General features: G+C 35.9%; 1 protein-coding gene and 1 pseudogene across 3 annotated transcripts in view; one reads left to right on the top strand and one right to left on the bottom strand.

Moving 5' to 3' along the window:
- VPS13A (vacuolar protein sorting 13 homolog A) overlaps window positions 1-22,064 on the bottom strand; it is a 260,584-nt gene that overhangs the window by 229,247 nt on the left and 9,273 nt on the right. For all 3 annotated transcript variants that reach the window (XM_047102413.1, XM_047102419.1, XM_047102427.1), the window contains exons 2-6: window positions 17,663-17,706; window positions 15,596-15,638; window positions 13,030-13,125; window positions 12,663-12,764; window positions 488-597 (exon numbers count right to left, since the gene is read on the bottom strand). In XM_047102413.1, coding sequence (XP_046958369.1) covers window positions 488-597; window positions 12,663-12,764; window positions 13,030-13,125; window positions 15,596-15,638; window positions 17,663-17,706 — 395 coding nt within the window. The remainder of the gene's footprint in view (window positions 1-487; window positions 598-12,662; window positions 12,765-13,029; window positions 13,126-15,595; window positions 15,639-17,662; window positions 17,707-22,064) is intronic.
- On the top strand, window positions 19,102-19,245 carry LOC124505404 (uncharacterized; annotated as a pseudogene).

Below are 22,064 nucleotides of genomic sequence, written 5' to 3'. Positions count from 1 at the left end.
CAATAATAAATCTTTGTATTTTTCAATGTATAAAAAACCAGTTTATCAAAAAACTGACCTCACAATAGTACTGTGAGAAGCCAATAATTATGCATTTTAGAGACACAGGATCTATTTGAGATAAACAATCTAAATCTACCTCTACTGATTCCTAGACCAGTATAACTTCCAAGAGGCAAATATAAAGTATTCTAAAAATACGTGACTGGCCAACTACATAATGCCCAACTACCCAAGGTGACTGCAATAGAGGAAGGCATTTTCCTTCATTATCTGATTTTTGAACATTTTAGCAAAGTGTAATTAAGGCATTAAACACTGCAAATTGAAACTATGATTACAAAACAGAAAGACCAGGTCACCTTCAGATCTGTGTCCCTCCACTTCCCAGCATCCAATAGGCTGGCCACAACAGAGCAGGTGTCAACAAACCATAAAGTATATATATGGAAATATAAAAATAAGTTTCACCGATTAAAATACTTACATCATCTTCATAACGAATATGGATGTTGGAAATTTTCACTTGAAGATTTTTTATGATCTGAGTAATTAATTTTTCTGTGAAAGTGTCCGGTTTCTCCACCTGATGTTTTTCTACAATAGCAAATACTTTTTTTTTTTAACTCGAATGAAAAATATACTCTATAAATATCCATCCACATATGGAGGTAACATAAACATCACCGTGTTAAAGAAAAAAATCTGTCTTTATAAACAGAACACTAAGAGCATCCTTTCCCAAAGTCTTCCACACCAAAGACTCAAAGGCAACCAAATACAAATAGTTTCAAAATCTACTTTTTCAATGAAACTAAAGCCAACTATTTAGAACTTCCTGCCATTAAATTTTACAACTATACCTGGGTACATAAAGACCTGGAAAACAATGAAGATTATTTGGTAAGAATTCTAATAGGCTTAAATTAGAAAAGCCAGAAACAGTAACAAGGAATTGCCCTTAAAATTAGTGATACTATTACAAATTGTCTGTGGTTTGATGTATGAAATACTTGAATATGCTTCTTCTCCTGATGAATCCAGAACAGGAAGATAGGCAATCCTTTCTTCTTTCAAGGAAGAATTAAGGAAATTCATCATTTGTTTCATTTTCTAAAAAAGATATTAACTATCTCCAGTTTCAAAACTTTCCAGGGGAATAGAAAAAACAAAGTATTGAAACTCCTAATTTCTTCCATTTTTAATTTATTTATTTTGAGAGAGAGATGGTGCAAGTAGGAGAGAGAGAGAGGAAGAGAAGAGAAGAGAAGAGAAGAGAAGAGAAGAGAAGAGAAGAGAAGAGAAGAGAAGAGAAATCCCAACCCAAGCAGGCTCTGTGATACCAGCTGCAGAGCCTGACATAGGGCTTGAACTCATGAACCGTGAGATCATGACCTGAGCCAGAATCAAGAGTCGGTCACTTAAACGACTGAGTCACCCACCCAGCACACCGCTAAGTTCTTTTTTAATATGCATTTGATAACCACGGGTTACTGTCCCTTTTTTCTCCATTTGAAAATGTCAATGAAAACTATCTCATTTTCTATCTGTAGTCCTGTCTCACTGTACATACAGAGTATCTGTTTTTTCCTCTCATGACCCACTACTAATTCAACTGGCCAAGGAGGACAGGCTGATGAAGATATATTTACATCAAATCCAAGTGTCAGTGAATAGCGGGTAAGTAAATATATTAAATATAAAAAGACTTTAGAATAAGTAAACAAAATAAAAGCTCCTTGAAGACAGAGCATTTTAATCTTTGAATACGACACCACATCCTAATAAAATCCTTTACTCTATAAACCTATTCAGTCATTCAATTAAATGCTTAACTCTTTCTTTCTCTACCCAGTATTTCCTTCTGAATCCCTTAACCAGCACAGATTCCATAATGTCTTATTTCACCAACATTTTCAACCCTTTTATTCCTTTTTGCTCATTTTCCTCTGTCAATAAAGCTCCAACCCTGAATAAAACCAACTTTCTACTTTTTATGTCAGCATGATTAACCTTGCCAGTTGAGCACCAGAGAAAAATCACAACAGGACTGAAATTACTATAAATCAAGTATCACCAACTTCATCCCAACAGCCACTTATTACATTTCTCCACTCAACTTGTTCACATGCTCTGGAACAACTAAGTCAAATTCTTTCTGATTCTCCTCAAAGGTCTAACAATCCTTCCATTGCTCTCTTTACTGTTAGATGACCTTGCCTCCAACTTTGGAAGAAACAGAAGTTCCTTTTCTGTAATCATCACTCAATGACCCATGACATGCATGACGTAAATAAAATGATTATTGCTTTAATTTACCTAATACCTCATTAGGATCTGATAAATTCTTTGCTTCCTAAAACACACTTTTCCATTGAAATCATAATCTCCAAATTTCTTTCTACTTATCTGATGACTCTTTTTTTTATCATTTTTTTGGTGTTCATTTTTTTGAGAGAGAAAGAGAGAGAGAGACAGAGGATCCAAAGAAGGCTCTGCATTCACAGCAGAGAGCCCAATGTGGGGCTCGAACTCATGAATCGTTAGATCATGACCTGTGCCAAGTCAGACGCTCCACCGACTGAGCGACCCAGGTGCCCCTCATCACTCTTTCTTGATTTTTTTTTTCTGTGTTCCTCTTTTACACCATCATTAAAGGTTACATTTCCTTAAGGCTCAGTCCTAGGACTTCTCCTCTCCTCTACTGCTGCTTCAGGGAATCTCATCCACACCATACACCTCAACTATCATTTCAATGCTGGTAACTCACAATTATATGTTAGATAGAGTAAAAGTGAGATATATTCAGAGAAATTGATACACTCAATAAACTATAAATAGGTCAGTATGTTTAGAACAAAAGAATAGAAGAGAAAGGGATGGGGTCAGTAATAAGGCTGAAGAGGTAAATAGGATTCAAATCATATGAACTTTTACATATCACGCTGAAGAGTTTAAACTTCTACCTGATAACAATAAGCTATCACTAATGAATTTTAAGCATAAATGTTTCTAATTTTAGACCAATGTAAAAATAAGGACTTCTGATTAAACATGGTGGACTGTTATCTATTTTTCTACTTCTCAGTAAGACCTCATTAATGCAAAAGTAAAGGGGGAAAATGGATAAATCCCCAAGGTCAAGAAAGAGTACAGGAAAAAAACAGGTAAGATATACCTTCAGTAGTCTGGAAGCTAGAATGCAGATGGCCTTAACCTACTTAGCACAGATGAAGAAATTCTTCTAAATACCTATAATAAATGGAGAGGCCAATAATAAAGATGAGTCAAAAGCCAGAATCCTGGGAAGATTCAGGAACTGGAGTCCTCAGAGAACATAAATGGCAGGGAGAGGATGATAATACAAGGATTGGCTTAAGTCTGGTGTAATTAGTAGTTAGACTTCCAGGTATTCTCCCTCCCTTAGTCCACACAGCCATACAACTATCCTTTTCCCATCCTAGTGAGAAGCAAGAATTTCTTCTGAAGAAAATACACGCAACAGACTGCAGACTCTAAAACCATGTACTTACAGATACAGGGAGATCCATCACAGTGAAACCAGACACGTTAAGAAAAACTTCTATATAATAATCACCCTACATCCACCTACTATTGCCAAGAAAATAATAAAGTTGCACCAAAAAACATATGTGATCAGAGCATATATACTATTTGGCTCAGTAGTAAACATTTATATATAGCCATAATAACATAAACAATGAATACTGATTTAACCAAACATGCAATTATACTAGAAAGACAGAAAAATGGGTCAACCTTACAGTCCATAAAAGGAAGCCTCTCTATATAAATGATGTATAAGTATAATGAATCAAGTAATAGGGATGTGATCATCTTATACAGTAGCATGGAGGTAACCACAAAAACACTTTAAAACTTAAAAGTAGGGGCTCCTGAGTGGCTCAGTCAGTTGAGCATCTGACTTCAGCTCAGGTAAGATCTCACAGTTGGTGAGTTCGAGCCCCACGTCAGGAGCGCTGCTGTCAGTGCAGAGCCCACGTGGGGTCCTCTGTCCCCCTCTCTGCCCCTCCTCCACTCACACTCTCAAAAGTAAATAAAAACATCAAACAAAACCCAAAAACCTTAAAAGCAGATCTATATGGAGCAGGCTCAGGGGCTGAGCCAGGAGACAGAATTTCTAAATTGTGGTACTAATATTACTTACTAACTTTTAAATCTATGTATATGTATTATTTTGAGAAGATGAAAATAATTTTTCAAAGGCAAAAGCCTAGGAGACTTAGTAAAGAAAGGATTGGAGAAGAGGAAAATGGCAGAGTAGAAAACACCAAGAATCTGTCTTCCTAGCTAGATAACTCAATAGGCAAAAATGTGCCTAATGTAAAGATTCTGGAACCCAGAATCTACTGAAGGCTTGCAACTTTCAACTTGCAGAGAAGGCTTGAATGTAAACTGCACTTCATTCACATCCACTTTAGCTCTTACCATAGCAGCAGCTCACCCGGGCCCCTATTCTCAGGCCTACTGCAGCCAGCCGTGCACACATTCCTGAAGCACCTTGCAACTCAACTTGCAGGAACCAAGGTGGGAAGAAAGGACCCATCCTCCAAATATTTGGAGATTTGTGCTCTAATGGCTGGTTGCTGCTCCTGATCACAGAGAAGGGTGGTTGTGGTCACTGAACCTTTTTCAACTGTTGCAAGCCCCTCCCTCTCCAGCCAAAGTGACATCCAGGGCGTTTAAAGGACTCGCAACCTTTTTTGTTTTTGTCCCCCTTCATTGTTCTCTTCTCCCCATTTGTGAGCAAAACATTACAGACTAGGACATTCAAAATCAACTCCATATGCAGGGAAAATAAGAATGTGACCATACACGTTCAGGGAAAGGCATAGGCTTGGGCTCAGCAAAGTCCTGAGAATACCTTACATTTATACCTCAGACTGATCCTTGGACTAGGGATAGCCTACAATAATGAAAAAGAAAAAAAAGCTTTAAAAAAAAAAAGAAAGAAAACAATGGGAATGGGGGTGAATCTCATTTCCACAGATATCACATTATTATATCCAAATATCTAGATTTTAAAAAGAATCACCAACGATACAAAGAAGCAGGAAGATATGGCCCGTTTAACAGACAAAAAAATAAGTCAACAAAAACTATTCCTGAAAAAGATATGATGACAGATCTACTACTTTTTTTTTTTTTTTTTTTTAGTTTACTTATTTTGAGAGAGAGTGCAAGTGGGGAGGGGCAGAGAAAAGAAGGATAGAGAATCCCAAGCAGGCTCTGCACCATCAGTGTGGAGCTGGACATGGGCACTGAACTCACAAACCATGAGATCATGACCTGAGCCAAAGTCCAGAAGCAACTGAGCCACTCAGGTGCCCCACTAGACAGACTTTAAAACAACTGTCACACAGATGCTCAAAGATCTAAAGGAAGATGTGGAGAACATCAAGAAAATAATGAATGAAAAAATAGAAATATCTATAAAGAAAAAAACTAAAAAAAAAAAAATTCAGAAGCAGAAAAGTACCATAACTAAAAGGAAAAATTCATCAGAGAGATTCAAAGGGAGACTGCAATAGACAAACTTGAAGACAGAACAACAACAAATTATTAAATTTGAAGAACGGAAAGAAATAAATTGAAGTGAACAGAGCCTAACAGACACCCAGGGGACACCAAGTGGACCAACACATGCACTGTGGGAGTCCCAGATGGAAAAAAGACAGAGAAAGGGTCAGAGAGAATATCTGAAGACATACTGGCTGAGGGACTCCCGTGTGGCTTAGTCAGTAGAGCGTGCAACTCTTTATCTAGGGTTGTAAATTCGAGCCCCACACTGGGTATTTAGATGACTAAAGAATGAAAAATCTCAAAAAAATAAAAACTAAAAAATGAGAAATACTAGCTGCAAACTGACCACATTTAAAGAAAGACATGATTATATTCACCCAGGGAACTCAAAGAACTCCAAGGAAGAACTCAAAGAGACCCAAGGATACAAATTATAAGCAAACGTTCAAAGACCAAAGATAAAAAGAGAATCTTGAAAACATCAAGAGAGAAGCTGCTCATCACATGGAAGGGATCGTTAATAATTTTATCAATAGATTCTTCATCAGAAAAAAGGCAGAAAGGCAATGGACCAAATTGCTGAAAGTGCTAAGAAAAAAAAATCTTTCAACCAAGAATTCTATATCCTTTAAGAGTGAGGGAGAAATAAAGACATTCCAAGATAAATAAAAGCTGAGTAAGACTGTCACCAGACCTTCCCTACACAATAACCAGAGATACTGCATGAAACAACAATGATCCCAACAAAAGATAACACATCTGCGATTATCAATTATCGTTACCATAACAGTGGTTTGTAACTCCACTTCTTGCATTCTACATGATTTGAGAGACCAATGTACTTATAAAAAAAACTTCTTAGTCTAAATGCTAGTATTATGGTAACTTTGCTTTGTAACTCAGCCTGTTGTTTTCTAATTATTTAAGACGCTAATCTATTCAAAATAGTTTGTTTTCGGCAACAATATATAAAGATGCAATTCTGTGACAACAGCAATTTAAAAAAGTGAGGAGGGAGATGTGAAAGAGTAGAGTTTCTGTATGTTACTGAGGTTAAGCTAGTATAACTTAAAGTGTTCTAACTTAAGGATGTCAAAAATGTAATTCTCAGGGTATCCGTAGAGAAAATACCTATAGAATATGCACGAGATGAATGAAATAAGAATTTAAAATTTTTTTTTTTAACATTTATTTTTGAGACAGAGAGAGACAGAGCACGAATGGGGGAGGGTCAGAGAGAGGGAGACACAGAATCCAAAACAGGCTCCAGGCTCTGAGCTGTCAGCACAGAGCCCGACGCGGGGCTCGAACTCACCGGCTGTGAGATCATGACCTGAGCCGAAGTCGGCCACTTTACCGACTGAGCCACCCAGGCGCCCCGAAATAAAAATTTAAACATTTCATTATACAAAGTCAACCAAACTCAGAGAGTAACACAGTAAATGAGTGACAAATAAGGCACACAGAAAACAAATGGCAAAAGGACAGAAGTACGTCTATAAGTTATCAGTAATTATTCTAAAAGTATATGGATCTGGGGTGCCTGGGTGGCTCAGTCAGTTAAGCATCCGACTCTTGGTTTCAGTTCAAGTCCTGACCTCATGGGTTTGAGTTTGAGCCCCGCATCAGGCTTTGCAATGGCAGCTCAGGACATGCTTGGGATTCTTGCTCTCCCTCTCTCTCTCTCCGCCCCTCCCCTGCTCATATACATGCTCTTTCTCTCTCAAAGATAAACCATTAAAATATATATATAATATACCAATATTAGTTCATATTTATATTTGTACATATACACACATATACGTACGTATGTATGTATATATATGGATATGGATTAAACAGTCTACTCAAAAGACACAAACTGAATGGATTAAAACACAAGACCCACTGTTCTCTGGTACATCTAAGACATTTTCCATGACAGAACGCATATTAGGACACAAATTAAGTCTAACTAGATTTAAAAATATAGGTGTCATGCAAAGTGCCATCTTTGACCATATCAGAATAATGTTAGAAATAAAACACAGAAGTTGGGGTTCCTCAGAGAGCTCAGCAGTGGCTCTCTGCTATGAGTGCAGAGCCTGCTTCAGATCCTCTGTCTCCCTCTCTCTGCTTCTCCCTAACTCACGTGCTCTCGCTCAAAAATTAGCAAACGTTTAAAAAAATAAGAAAATGGAAGGAAAATTTAAAAACTCATGTATTTGTGGAAATTAAACAAAACGCTGTTAAACCACCAATGGATCACAGAACAAGTCATAAGGGAAATTAGAAAACACTTAGATATATGAAAACAAAAACACAGCATACCAAAATTTATGGGACACAGCAAAAAAGTATTAAAATGGAAATTTATAGCTGTAAGAAAAAAACAAAAAGACCTCAGAAGAACCTAACTTTATAACTTAAACAATATGAAAATAATGGACAAACTATATCCACAGCTAACAGAAGGAAAGAGAAAATAAAGATTCAAGTAGAGATAAACTGAAGAATAGAAGACCAACTTGAAAAAAAAAAAATCAAATGAAACCAAAAGTTGGGTTTTTTGAAAAGGTCAACAAAATTGAAAAATAGCTAAATGGACCAAGATAAAAAGAGTAAGGCTCAAATTACCAAAATTACAAATGAGAGTAGGTGTATTACTAAAGATTTTACAGAAACAAGGATTATACACATTATGTGAATAACTGTATACTAACGAACTGGATTAACCAAATGAAATGGACAAATTCCTAGAACCACAATACGTACCAAGACAAAATTACAGAGATAGAAAATTTGAATAGATATATGTATTATATATACCCATATGTATATAAAATACATATATATAATATATATATATATATATAAAATATATATATACACACACATATAAAACAAGTAAAAAGATTGAATCAGTGATCAAAACTCCCCTAACAAAACCCGTGGAACTGATTGCTTCTTTGGTGAATTCTACCAAACACTTAAAACATCAATCCTCTTCAAACTTTTCAAAAACAAATTAAAGGGAATACTTCCAAACTCAATGTGTGAGGTATTAATCTGCTACCAAAACCATACAACGATACTACAAGAAAACTACAGATCAATATTCCTAATAAATACTGATGCAAATAATGAAATGCCAACAAACAAAATTCAACAGCCCATTAAAAAAATTCAAGGGGTGCCTGGGTGGCTCAGTCGGTTAAGCTTCCATTGGGCTAGGGCGTGATCTCACGGTCTATGAGTTCAAGCCCCACGTGGGGCTCTGTGGTGACAGCTCAGTGCCTGGAACCTGCTTCAGATTCTGTGTCTCCCTCTCCCACTCACTCTCTCTCTCTCCAAGAAAAAAAAAAAAATGAATAAACATTAAAAAAAAAAAGTGTTATAAAAAATTATATAGCATGACTCAATAGAATTTATTGCTGGAATGGAAGGATGGGTAGATATATAAGTCAACTTACCAAATAAATTTGCTAAAAATTACCAAGTAAATCAAACATTTACCAAATAAAAAAATATATATGATCATCTCAATTGATGAAGAAAAACCATTTAACAAAACTCAAAATCCTTTTTTAATAACAACAATCAAAAAACTAGGACTAGAAGGAAACTACCTAACATAATAAAATTCATATACAAAAAGCCCACAGCAAACACCATACTTAATGGAAAGGCTGAAAGCTTTTCCTTGAAAATCAGAAAGACAGCAAAAATGTCCAGTTTTGTCACTTTTATTCAACATACTACTAGAAGGTCTAGCCAGAGTAATCAGGCAAGAAACGAAAGTCATCCAAATCAAAAAATGAAGTAAAATCTCTGTTCACAGATAATATGATCTTATATGAAGAAAACTCTAAATACCTCACAAAACAGCTATTGAAACTAATTAACTCAGCAAAGTAGCAGGGTACAAAGTCAACACACACACACACACACACACAAAATCAACTGCATATCTCTAATCCCTAACAATGAAGAATCTGAGCAGGAAATTACAGAAACAATTCCTTTTACAATAGCATCAGAAAGAATAACTTAGGGATTAACATAACCAAGGAGGTGAAAGACTTGTACACTTTTAAAAAGGTATTTTAAAAGACATAAATGGAAACATACCCAAGTTCATGGATTGGGAACCACTGTTAGCATGTCAATGCTGCCCAAAGCAGTCTACAGATTCAAAGCAATCCCAATTATACTTTTCGCAGAAACAGAAAAATTCATCCTTAAATTCATAAGGAAACTCAAGAGACTCCCACAGAGGAAAACCAGTCTTGAAAAGGAAGAACAAAAGGTGAAAGACTTACACTTCCAGATTTCAAAATTTACAACACTACAGTAATCAAAACAGTGTGGTACTGCCATAAAGACAGACGAATAAAACAGAATACAGCACTCAGAATAAACCCTTGCATACACGGTCAAATGATTTTTGATAAGGGACCAAGACTACTCAATCAGGAATGGACAATAGTTTTAATAAACAACGTTAGGAAAACGGGATATGAAGAGAATGAACAAGAGAATGAAGTCAGACCTTGCTTATCGAAGAACATATAAAAAAACTAATTCAAAATGGATTTAAATTTAAGACCTAAAACTATAAAACTCTTAGAGGAAAACACAGGACAAAAGCTGCATGACACTGGATTTGGTGATGATTTTGCGATGATTTCTTGCATATCACACCAAGGCACAAGCAACAAAAGATGACAAAATGGGCTTCGTGGGAATTTAAACATTTTTTGCATTAAGACACTATCAACAGAATGGTTACACAAAGAATGGGAGAAAATTTGCAAATCGTGTATTTAGTGAAAGATTAACATGGAGAATATATAAAGAACTCGTAGCACCAAACAACAACCAAAGACAACCCAACTAAAAGATGGGCAGAAGACTCAAATAGACATTTCTCCAAAGAAGATATACAAATGGCCAATAAGCACATGAAAAGACACTAAAATACTAATCTTCAGGGAAATGCAAATCAAAACTACATGAGATACTACTTCATCCCCATTAAGATGCTACCATGAAGAAAAGATAAAACAAGCGTTAGCAAGGATGCGAAGGAATCAAAACCTTTGGGCATTGTTGGTGAAAATGCAGAATGGTACAAGTCCCTGTTGAAAACAGTATGGTGATTCCTCAAAAAGTCAAAAATACAGTACAATTACCTATGATCCAGCAACTGCACTTGTGTGTATATACCCGAAATAATTGAAAACAATGTCTCAAAGGAATACTTGTGCTCCCATGTTCAGAGCAGCTTTATTCACGACAGCTAAAGCACAGAAACGACCCAAGTGTCCATAGATGGGTGAATGGGCAAGGCAAGTGTGGTATATACAAAAAATGGAATACTATTTAGCCTTAAAAGGGGAATTGTGACACAGGCTACAACACGGACAGATCTTGAAGACATGATGCTAAGTGAAATAAGCCAGTTAGAAAAAGACACGTTGTATAATTCCACTTACATGAAGTACTCAGAGTAGCCAAAATTTCAGAGACAAGAAAGTACAGTTGTGGTCGCCAGGGGTTCTAACTGAGGGGCGTGGAATGGGTGGACTGTTGTTTAATGGCTATAAAGTTTCAATTTTACAAGAAGAAAAGAGATATGAAATGGATGGTAGTAAGAGTTGTACAACATTCTAAATGTTATTTAATACCAGCGAACTGTACACTTAAAAATGGTTAAGATGGTAAACTTTGTTACATGTGTGCTATAATAAAAAAAATATTTGAATAAAAAAAGACTGGGGACAGAGATAAACAACTACACAGGGTATGAAAATATAATTACAAGAAGTGTCACCAGAATTTGCATAAATCTCCTTTAACGTTTTTACCTCTTTGTCAAAAGGTAAAATGTTTACTAGTGGGTTTTATTTTTTATCAAAAAAAAATGAATAAATAACTAAATAAATGCAAGGCAAGGATAGTGGTGTAAGTATACATACATTTTTAAGATGCTTGGCTATTAAACAAAAGAGGAACAGAAGACAAATGATAACCAGGTTAGGAAGATCATTTTGTGTTTGAAGATAAGACCAGGTACAATGTATTTACAGGCTAAGGAGAAAGTTTTACTAGACAGAACAGAATACAAAAAATACAAAAGTCACCACCACACAAGTGGAAAGGAATTCGATTTCTGCGAGACAGCTCTTCCACTGAGAAAAGAAAGGGTTGAAATAATGAACTATTTGGGTTAGGCTGAATAGGAAAGGATATGAAGCCAGAGGGTAACCAAAAAGATTTGGGAAAACATAATTATATCAAACAACTAAGTATCTCTAAAAGATTAAGAACCGATATAAGGGGAATTTAAAAAAAAAAAAAAGCTAGAAAACTAGGGTGCCTGGGTGGCCTTAGTCAGTTAAGCATCTGACTTCAGCTCAGGTCATGATCTTACAGTTCATGAGTTCAAGCCCTGCATCAGGTTCTGTGCTGACAGCACACAGACTGTTTTGGGTCCTCTGTCTTTCCCCCTCTTTGATTCTCTCTCCCCCTCTCTGACTCTCTTTCTCAAAAATAAACATTTTACAAAATAAAAATTTGTGGGCACCTGGCTGGCTTAGTCAGTTAAGCACTGGACTTTGGTTGAGGTCATGATCTCACAGTTTTTGAGTTCGAGCCCCACGTTGGGCTCTGTGCTGACAGCTCAGAGCCCAGAACCTGCTTCAGATTCTGTGTTTCCTTCTTGCTCTGTCCCTTTCCCGCTCTCTCCCTCTGTGTCTCTCTCTCTCTCTCAAAAAAAAGTAAACATTAAAAAAATGTTTTAATAACAATTTTAAAAATTAAAAAGCTACAAAACTAAGAAAATATACTTGATGAAATTAATTATTATAGCTAAAAACTAACCTTACCCTTATAAGCTATGTGTATTATTTGTCAAACAGTAAGTTTCTATAAGTAAAAATTTTATAATCATCATAAAAATAGACAAACCACATTAAAATTCCCCATGTAATAAGATTATCTCATATTTGTTAAATAATTTCAATGCCTCCAGAGAAAAATAATATTCCCATGTGATAAATATTTAGGTCTTCTCTCCTTCTCTTATTACCATTCCTATTTACTGTTTCCTTTACCTTGATCAGCTACTTTTTGTTTTGCTTCTTCTATTCGCTTAAGTTCATATTGCTTTGCCTCCAAGAGTTGTTTTTCTTCTTTTACAGGATCGTATTTTATTTCTACAGGAAGCACAGAAAAGAATAGTTAATTATCTTAAGTTTAAGTATACTCATTCCAAAACATACCCTTGAAAAATAATCACTAATACAAAGTCTGCAAAAGTCTAGAGTAAAAACCAATTTAATTTGAATTCCCAAATGCTAATTCAAACATAAAAATATCTCAAAATATTTACAAGTATTTTGAATATCATTATGAGATATAAAGATTTTTCCATCCACAAATAAAAGTGCTTGAAGTTATAATGTTTAAAATTTGACTTACGAGAAGAAGGCACTATGAGTAAATAAATGTCTTCCAGGACAGCTTCAACTGGTTGAGTATACAGGTTTTTCCATGGAATTGTAAGATTAAGATTACCTACGTGAATTTTTTTTAAAAAGGACAAAAAATATTATTCATTCAACCTGCATTTGCTGCCAGTCTATTTTCTGCCAGGCATTAGAAGAGATGGCAAGACAACAAGCTGAGTCACTTCACAGAAAGCTATTTTACAACCCAAAACAACACGCCTCTGTTGCGATCATCTGAAATTATGTGTATTAGTACTGTTGGAAAATCTAAATGCTATTCTAAAAATTTACAAGTTTCTATTTATGGCAATCTGCATCAAACATAACAATACTCTTCTGCCATTAACCAACAATCCTTGATTATCAGAACTCTGATTTCCCCAATTCTTACTCCAAATCACTGTAAGTATTCATAGTACACTGTCCAAAGGTAGATTATAAAATTGAAGATGTATTTTTCATATATATAGATGATATATATACAATACGTACGATTATCACCCTAAGTGTATGTGTGCACAGATTTCTATGATAATCAAAGACTGTGAACAAGATTAGAAAATTAAACTATTCAAACATTCAAAATGTTTTACTATAATCCAATAGCAAAATATCCTTAAAGCATTAGGGATATTAAACTAAAAAATATGATGGAAGGTATTCATTATACGGATTCTAGTCTTGTGTATTTAAAAAGTTTCCCTAATTCTTTTAAAATACTTTAAATATTTTAGAAAGCAGGAGTCTATTGATTTAGAAATAGTTGCCATGATTGGGAAGGGAAAAATTAATAACACGATGGCTGCATTAACTGGTAACTGGAGACGGGGAAAAAAATCTACATAGATTTATCTCATTACATAATGCCAAAATTCCATGTTTAAAAAAAAAAACAAAAACCCAAACTAGGACACCTGGGTGGCTCATTCAGTTAAGGATCTGACTCTTGATTTCAGCTCAGGTCATGATCTCTCACAGATTTTGAGCTGGAGTCCCCCCTCCAGCTCCACAATGACCTCGTGGAGGCTACTCATGATTCCCTCTCTCCCTGTCTCTCTGCTCCTCCCCTGCTTGCTCACTCTCTCTCTCAAAAAATAAACTTTAAACATAAATGAATAAATAAAATGAAACATTTAAAAAAACCCAAACTGAGAAAAAGATTTCATATTACAACGTCAATCCAGAGAAAAAGAAATAAACTGATTTCTAAAACAGGGATGACTTCCTAAGTTTTAAATCAGAGAAGACTGGGTCACCCGGGTAGCTAAGTCGGTTGGGTGTCCCACTTCAGCTTAGGTCATAATCTCCCAGTTCCCGAGTTCAAGCCCCACAGCGGGCTTGGTGCGGTCAGTGCAGAGCCCGCTACAGATCCTCTGTCCCCCTCTCTGTCTGCCCCTCTCCCACTCACATTCTCTCAAAACTGAATAAACATTAAAAAAAAAAAAAAATCAGAGGAGACAGTGACCATTTCAAATTTGTGTACCATCCAAAATGTAACCAGAATGAAATAAACCCATTAGAAAAAATAATAATTCTGACAAATCTGATACAATTTATAAATGTATCAGACTGCTTACACACATGTATCACATATATTAATAATCCAAAAAAGTAAATAAAAGAACAGAGAACAGTGACAAAATAGCATTAATAATCAAAGAAATAGACACAAAGTTAATAATGTAGCACTTTCACCATTAAATCTTTAAAAAAAAAACCTTTTCCTCTCATTACCAGAAATTCCCATTTCTAAAAGTACAGATTTCTAGAAAATTTGTAATACACAAAAATATAAAACAAAGACAATTCCAAAAATCTTCCACATAAATACAGCTGTTTTCAAAATATGCATATATTTATATTTACTATATATGTAATTCCACATGCTAAATGCAGCAAACTCTGAAGGATCAATAAGATTAACGACACCCAGTAATAGCAAGGGGAAAATACGTTCCTTTAAAACCGATTATAATGCCATACACTCATTTGGAAATGGGTACTTCCTTCACTCAACAAACTGTGTCCCTACTATATGCCAGGTATCGTACCAAGTGGTGAGAATAAACACTAAGAAACTTATTGTCTAGTAGAAAAAAATAAAATAATAATACTAGAGAATGACAGCTGCTAGGACACAGGTATGCAAACAACCTCAGAAACTCAGTTTCTGACCCATTCCGAGTCACACTGCCTGGATGATCCAGACCCTACTCCTTACACCAGACATCCGTGATTGGAAGACAGCAATAACTAGTCAGAAACCTAAGAAACAGAGACTGTTATGCTACTGAATTTAACACTGGCTCTCCACTCATTTTTAACACCTAGTAAATGTGTAATTTCATAGGTTTTAAACAAGGGATACATGGACCACACAGTATCTTTAAGTTACACTACTAAGCTCTACCCACATGAAAACACATGATTTTCAATTAGTGCTCAGAAACATTAACAATATCACATTAAAGAGATACGAAGCATATCATTCTTACTGCAAGTCCAGCAAGGACATTCAAATAATAAGCGCAGCTTACCTATATGACCAACTTTAACTTTAAATGGTACATCCAGTTGACTCTACAAAACATATATATACATATAAAATATTAGTATATATACAGGCCGACAAAACAAGACTATTTTTTTCTTCCCACAATTACTTAAAGGGATTCAGTTAACTTGCACCTTCTCTTTACCATCAATACTTATTTAAATTTGTAAATACTTAATTGTCATACTATTCTCAACTCCGTAACATTCAGGGAGACTGATCATTTTTAAATAAATAGGGAGAAAGTTCTACAGTAATAGAGAAGACCTAAGTTACCCTTACCAAAATCATACTGCCTTTATATTGTCTGAGGGGAAAATTAAGTGGGAAATTTTATCATCAGTTTGTCCTTACAGGGAGGTTAAAACTCCACTTTGCAAAAAACCTCAAAAGAATTTCTCCCCATCCAATGGGGAAAAGGACAACCTTTTCAATAAGTGGTGCTGAGAACACTGGACATCCACACCAAAGAGTGAAGTTAAGCCCTTACCTCATAACCATACATAAAAATTAATTCAAAATGGACATAAGACCTAAACACAAGAACTAAAACTACAAAACCCTTAGAAGAAAACATGTGGTAAAATCTTCTTGACATTAGATTTGGCAATGATTTCTTGAACAGCACACCAAAGACACAAACAACAAAAGAAAAAAAAAAGATGGATTAAATTTCACCAAGACTAAAAACTTTAGTGCATCAAAGAACACTATCAACAGAGGCATAAGGCAACACAAAGAATGGGGGTCAATTTTGCAAATCATGTATCTGATAAGGGAAAATATCAAGAATACATAAAGAAATGCAATTCAAACAAGCAAACAAAAACTTGACTAAAAAATCAGCAACTATTTTCAACAGACATATCCAAAGAACATATACAAATGGCCAATAAGCACATGAAAAAATGCTCAGCCTCACTAGTCATGAGGGAAATGCTAAGAGAAACCAAAATGAGATTCCACTTTATGTCTATTAGGAGGGGTATAATCAGAAAACCAAAAACAGTGCCTAGCTGGCTCAGCTGGTAGAGCATGTGACTCTGATCTTGGGGTCGGGAGCTCCAGCCCCACCTCGGGGAGTAAACTGTACTTAAGATAAAATGAAAAAAAAGAAAGATTTAAAAAGATAAGTAAATGTTAGCAAGGATGTGGAGAAAGTGGACACTCTATGCATTGGTAGTAGGAATATAAAATGGTTCAACTAGTATGGAAAATGGAGTGGCAGTTCTTAAAAACATTAAACATAAAATTACCATAAAATCCAGCAATTCCACTGGTAGACATTTACCCACAGGGACTGAAAACAGGGAACTGAACAGACATGTGTATGCCAGTGTTACAGCAGCATTATTCACAAGAGCCAAAAGGCAGAAACAACTCAAGTGTCTATCAAGATATCAATGGATAAACAAAACGTGGCATAAAGATACACTGGAATACTACTCAGCCACAAAATGAAATGTTGTCCTGATAAAAACAACAGACAAACCTTAGAGGAATTAGCTAAGTGAAATGTGTCAAACACGGTATGACAAACATGGCAGGATTTCACTGACGAGGTACAACAAGCAAATTCATAGAAGCAGAAAGTAGATTAAAGGTTAGCAAGGTCTACAAAGAGGAGGAATAGGGCATTACTTCTTAATTGTTATAGGATTCCCTTTGACCCAATGAAAAAGTTACAGAAAAAAAGATAGGGCTTAATGATTGTATAGCATCATGAATGTAATTAATACCACTGAATTCTATAGTAAAAAAAAAAAAAAATCGTTACCATGGTATTAAAACTTGAAGACAACTGGAAAGATAAATTAACCATTTAAAATAAAATCATATAGAAAGAAAAAAATTGGAAGCATTTTTAAATGGGGAAAATTATACTCTGTGCTTTTACAGATTAAAAGTCTACTTTGTAAAATACATATTTTGCAAAAATTCTTTTTTAAAAATTTTCACAAGCTTGAATAATTTAAAATGACAAAGTAAATCAAAAAGTCTATATACAGTTAAATGCAGACATTACAAATTTTTTATACTCAAAACCTACCAGAGCATTTTCTTTAATTTCAAGATTCTTCAAGGCCACAGCTCCTAAAAAAAATTTAAGGAGTAAAATTAAAATATTAAAGTATTTTTCATTTTAAAAAGACATACTTTGGGGGTTTCCTAGATGGCTCAGTTAAGCATCCAACTCTTGGTTTCAGCTCAGGTCATGATTTCACAGTTCCTGAGTCCGAGCCCCTCCATCAGGCTCTGCGCTGACAGTGTGGAGCCCACTTGGATTCTCTGTCTCCCTCTCTCTCTCTCTCTCTCTCTCTCTCTGCACCTCCCCTGCTTGTGTGCACTCTCTCAAAATAAATTATTTTTAATTTTTTTTTTCAACGTTTATTTATTTTTGGGACAGAGAGAGACAGAGCATGAACGGGGGAGGGGCAGAGAGAGAGGGAGACACAGAATCGGAAACAGGCTCCAGGCTCTGAGCCATCAGCCCAGAGCCCGACGCGGGGCTCGAACTCACGGACCGCAAGATCGTGACCTGGCTGAAGTCGGACACTTAACCGACTGCGCCACCCAGGCGCCCCTCAAAATAAATTATTTTTAAACATTAAAAAATTAAAAAAATTAAAGGCATACTCAGGGCACTCAGGTGGCTCAGTGAGTTGAACATCCAACTGCCATTCAGATCATAATCTCACAGTTAGTGAGTTCAAGCCCCACATCAGGCTCACTGCTGTCAGCTCAGAGCCCACTTGGGATCCTCCGTCCCCCCGCTCTCTGCGCCTCCCCCACTCATGCTCTTTCCTCTCAAAAATGAATAAACATTTAAAAATAAATAAATAGGCATACTTCATTCTTTAAATTCCTAAAACCAGGGGTGCCTGGGTGGCTCAGTCGGTTAAGTGTCCAACTTCGGCTCAGGTCATGATCTCACGGTTCGTGAGTTTGAGCCCCACATTGGGCTCTGTGCTGACAGCTCAGAGCTTGGAGCCTGCTTCGCATTCTGTGTCTCCCTCTCTCTCTGCCCCTCCCCCACTCATGCTCGCTCGCTCTCTCTCTCTCTCTCTCTCTCTCAAAAATAAATAAACGTTAAAAAAAAATTTTAATTCCTAAAAACATACAATCTTCCAAAAGTAAATCAGAAGTAAATAGAAAATTTGGACAAAGTGATTACTAGTAAGGAAATTGAATCAGTAATCACATAACTCCCAAAAAGCAAAAGTCTATGGCTTATGGCTTCAAAGGTGAATTCTACTAAACCTCTCAAGAGTTAATACTATTCTTCTCCAACTATTCCAAAAATTTAAAAAGAAAGGAAAACTTCCAAATTCATTCTACCAGGCCAGCAATACCCTGATACCAAAAACAAAGACACTACAAAAAAAGAAAACCACAAGCCAATATTACTGATGAACACAGATACAGAAATCCTCAACAAAATATCAGCAAACTAAATCCAATGATACATTTAAAAAAATCACTGAACCCATCGCTTCTCGGCCTTTTGGCTAAGATCAAGTGTAGTATCTGTTCTTATCAGTTTAAAAAATCACTGACCACAATTGAGCACGAGTTACTCCACTGATGCAAGAGTGGTTTAATATTTACAAATCAATCAGTGTGGTACCTCACTTTAACAAAAGAGATAAAAGCCCAAGGATCACCTCAGTAAATGTAGAAAAAAATGTGTTGACAAAATCCAATATCCATCAACAATGAAAGATTTAGAGGGAATATACCTCAACATAATAATGGCCATATATCAAAAACCTACAAGCTAACTAACATCATACTCAACTAGCAAAAAACTAAGAGCTTTTCCTCTAAAACCAGGAACAAAACAAGGATCTCCACTCCTTTATTCAACATAGTACTGGAAGTCTTACTACTCAAGACAAGAAAAAGAAATAAAAGGCATTCACATTAGCAAGGAAGAAGTAAAACTTTCACTACTTGCAGAGGACATGATACTGTATATAGAAAACCCTACAGACTGGGGCGCCTGGGTGGCTCAGTCGGTTGAGCATCCGACTTCAGCTCAGGTCATGATCTCACAGTTGGTGAGTTCAAGCCCCACGTCAGACTCTGTGCTGACAGCTCAGAGCCTGAAGCCTGCTTCAGATTCTGTGTCTCCCTCTCTCTGACCCTCCCCAACTTGTGCTCTGTCTCAAAAATAAATAAAAACATTTAAAAAAATTAAAAAAAAAAAGAAAGAAAACCCTAAAGACTAACAACAACAAAAAAACTGTTAGAACTGATAAGTGAATTCAGTAAAGTTGCAGGATACAAAATTAATACACAGAAATCTGCATTTCTATACAGTATACAGTAATAATGAAGTAGCAGAAAGAAAAATTAACAATTCCATTTACAATCACCAAAAATAAGAAAGTACATAAGAATACACCCAACCAAAAGGATGAAAGACCGATACTCTGAAAACTATAAAACCCTGATGAAAGAAAGAAAACACCAACAAATGGGAAAATAGTCCATGCTAATGGATTAGAAGACTATCATTAAAATCTCACTACAAAAAGCAATCTATAGGTTCAACACAATCCCTATAAAATTACTAAGAGCAGTTTTCAAAGAACTAAAACAAATAATCCTAACATTTGTATGGAACCAGAAAAAAGCCTGAATAGCCAAAGCAATCTTGAGAAAGAACAAAGCTGGGGGTATCACTATTCCAGATTTCAAGATATACTATCAAGTCGTAGTAGTCACAACAGCATGGTACTGACACAACAATATACACATAGAGCAATGGAACAGAATAGAGAGCCCAGAAATAAACCCACACTTACATGGTCAATTAATCTATGACAAAACAGTCAGGAATATACAATGGAGAGAAGACAACCTCTTCAACAGATTGTACTAGGAAAACTGGACAGCTGCTGTAAAAGAATGAAACTGGACCACTTTATTGCAGCATAAAAATAACTCAAAAGTAGACTAAAGACCTAAATGTGCAACCTGAAACCATAAAACTCCTGAAGAAACCACAGACTGTATTTTCTTTGACATCACCACAGAAACATTTTTCTAGATCTGTGTCCTAAGGCAAGGAAAACAAAAGCAAAAATAAATATCGGGACCACACCAAAATAAAAAGCTTTTCCACAGCAAAGGAAACCATCGACAAAACAAAAACGCAACCTACTGAATTGGAAAAGATATTTTCAAAGGATATATCCAATAAAGGGTTAATATCCCTTTGGATAATATCCAAAGTTTGGTTAATATCCAAATTTTATGAAGAACTTCTACAACCCAACAGCAAAAACACTAATACTAATCTGATTTAAAATGGCAAAAGACCTGAAGAGACATTTTTTTCCAAAGAAGACATACAGATGACCAACAGACACATGAGAAGATGCTCATCACTCATCATCAGAGAAATGCAAATCAAAACCACGAGATATCACCTCCCACCTGTCAGAAAGGCTAGAATCAAAAAGACAATAACAAGTGATGATGAGAATGTGAAGGAAAAGGAACCCTCATACACTGGAGGTAGGAATGTAAATTGGTGCAGCTGCTATGGAAAACAATATGGAGGTTCCTCAAAAAATTTAAAAAAGAGATACTATATGATCCAGTAATTCCACTAGTATTTACCCAAAAACACGAATTCAAAAAAAAAAATATGCAGCTCTATGTTTACTGCAGCATCATTTACAATAGCTAACATATGGAAGCAACCAAGCATCCATCAGATAAATGGATACACACACCCACACACCTACACCCACACATACACACGAATATTACTCAGCCATAATAAAGAGTGAGACCTTACCATTTGCAACAATACGGATGGAGCTACAGGATATTATGCTAAGTGAAACAAGTGAGAGAAAGACAAATACCATGATGTCACTTACATGTGGAATCTAAAAAACAAACCAGTGAGGGGCGCCTGGGTGGCGCAGTCGGTAAAGCATCCGACTTCAGCCAGGTCACGATCTCGCGGTCCGTGAGTTCGAGCCCCGCGTCGGGCTCTGGGCTGATGGCTCAGAGCCTGGAGCCTGTTTCCGACTCTGTGACTCCCTCTCTCTCTGCCCCTCCCCCGTTCATGCTCTGTCTCTCTCTGTCCCAAAAATAAATAAACGTTGAAAAAAAAAAAAAAATTAAAAACAAACCAGTGAAACAAAAAAAACCAAGACTCTTAAATACAGAGAACAAATTGATGGCTGCTTGAGGAGAGGTAGGTCGGGGGGCGGGATGGGCAAAATAGGTGAAGGTGATTAAGTACAAACTTCCAGTTACAAAATAAGTAAGTCACAGAGATGAAAAGTACAACAAAGGGAATATAGTCAATAATGTTGCAAAAATGTTGTTTGATGACAGATGGTGGCTATGCTTAGGGTGAACACTGAGTAATGTACCGAACTGTTGAATCAATATACTGTACACCTGAAATTAAAATATCATTAAGA

The sequence above is a fragment of the Lynx rufus genome, unplaced genomic scaffold (genome assembly GCF_022079265.1).
Source record: "Lynx rufus isolate CCGP_SWC_20201006 ecotype Redwood Valley unplaced genomic scaffold, mLynRuf1.p SCAF_10, whole genome shotgun sequence".
In the NCBI taxonomy this organism is placed as follows: domain Eukaryota; kingdom Metazoa; phylum Chordata; class Mammalia; order Carnivora; family Felidae; genus Lynx; species Lynx rufus.
The sequence above is the reverse complement of the archived record's forward strand: the minus strand, read 5'-3'. Positions and strand labels throughout refer to the sequence as shown.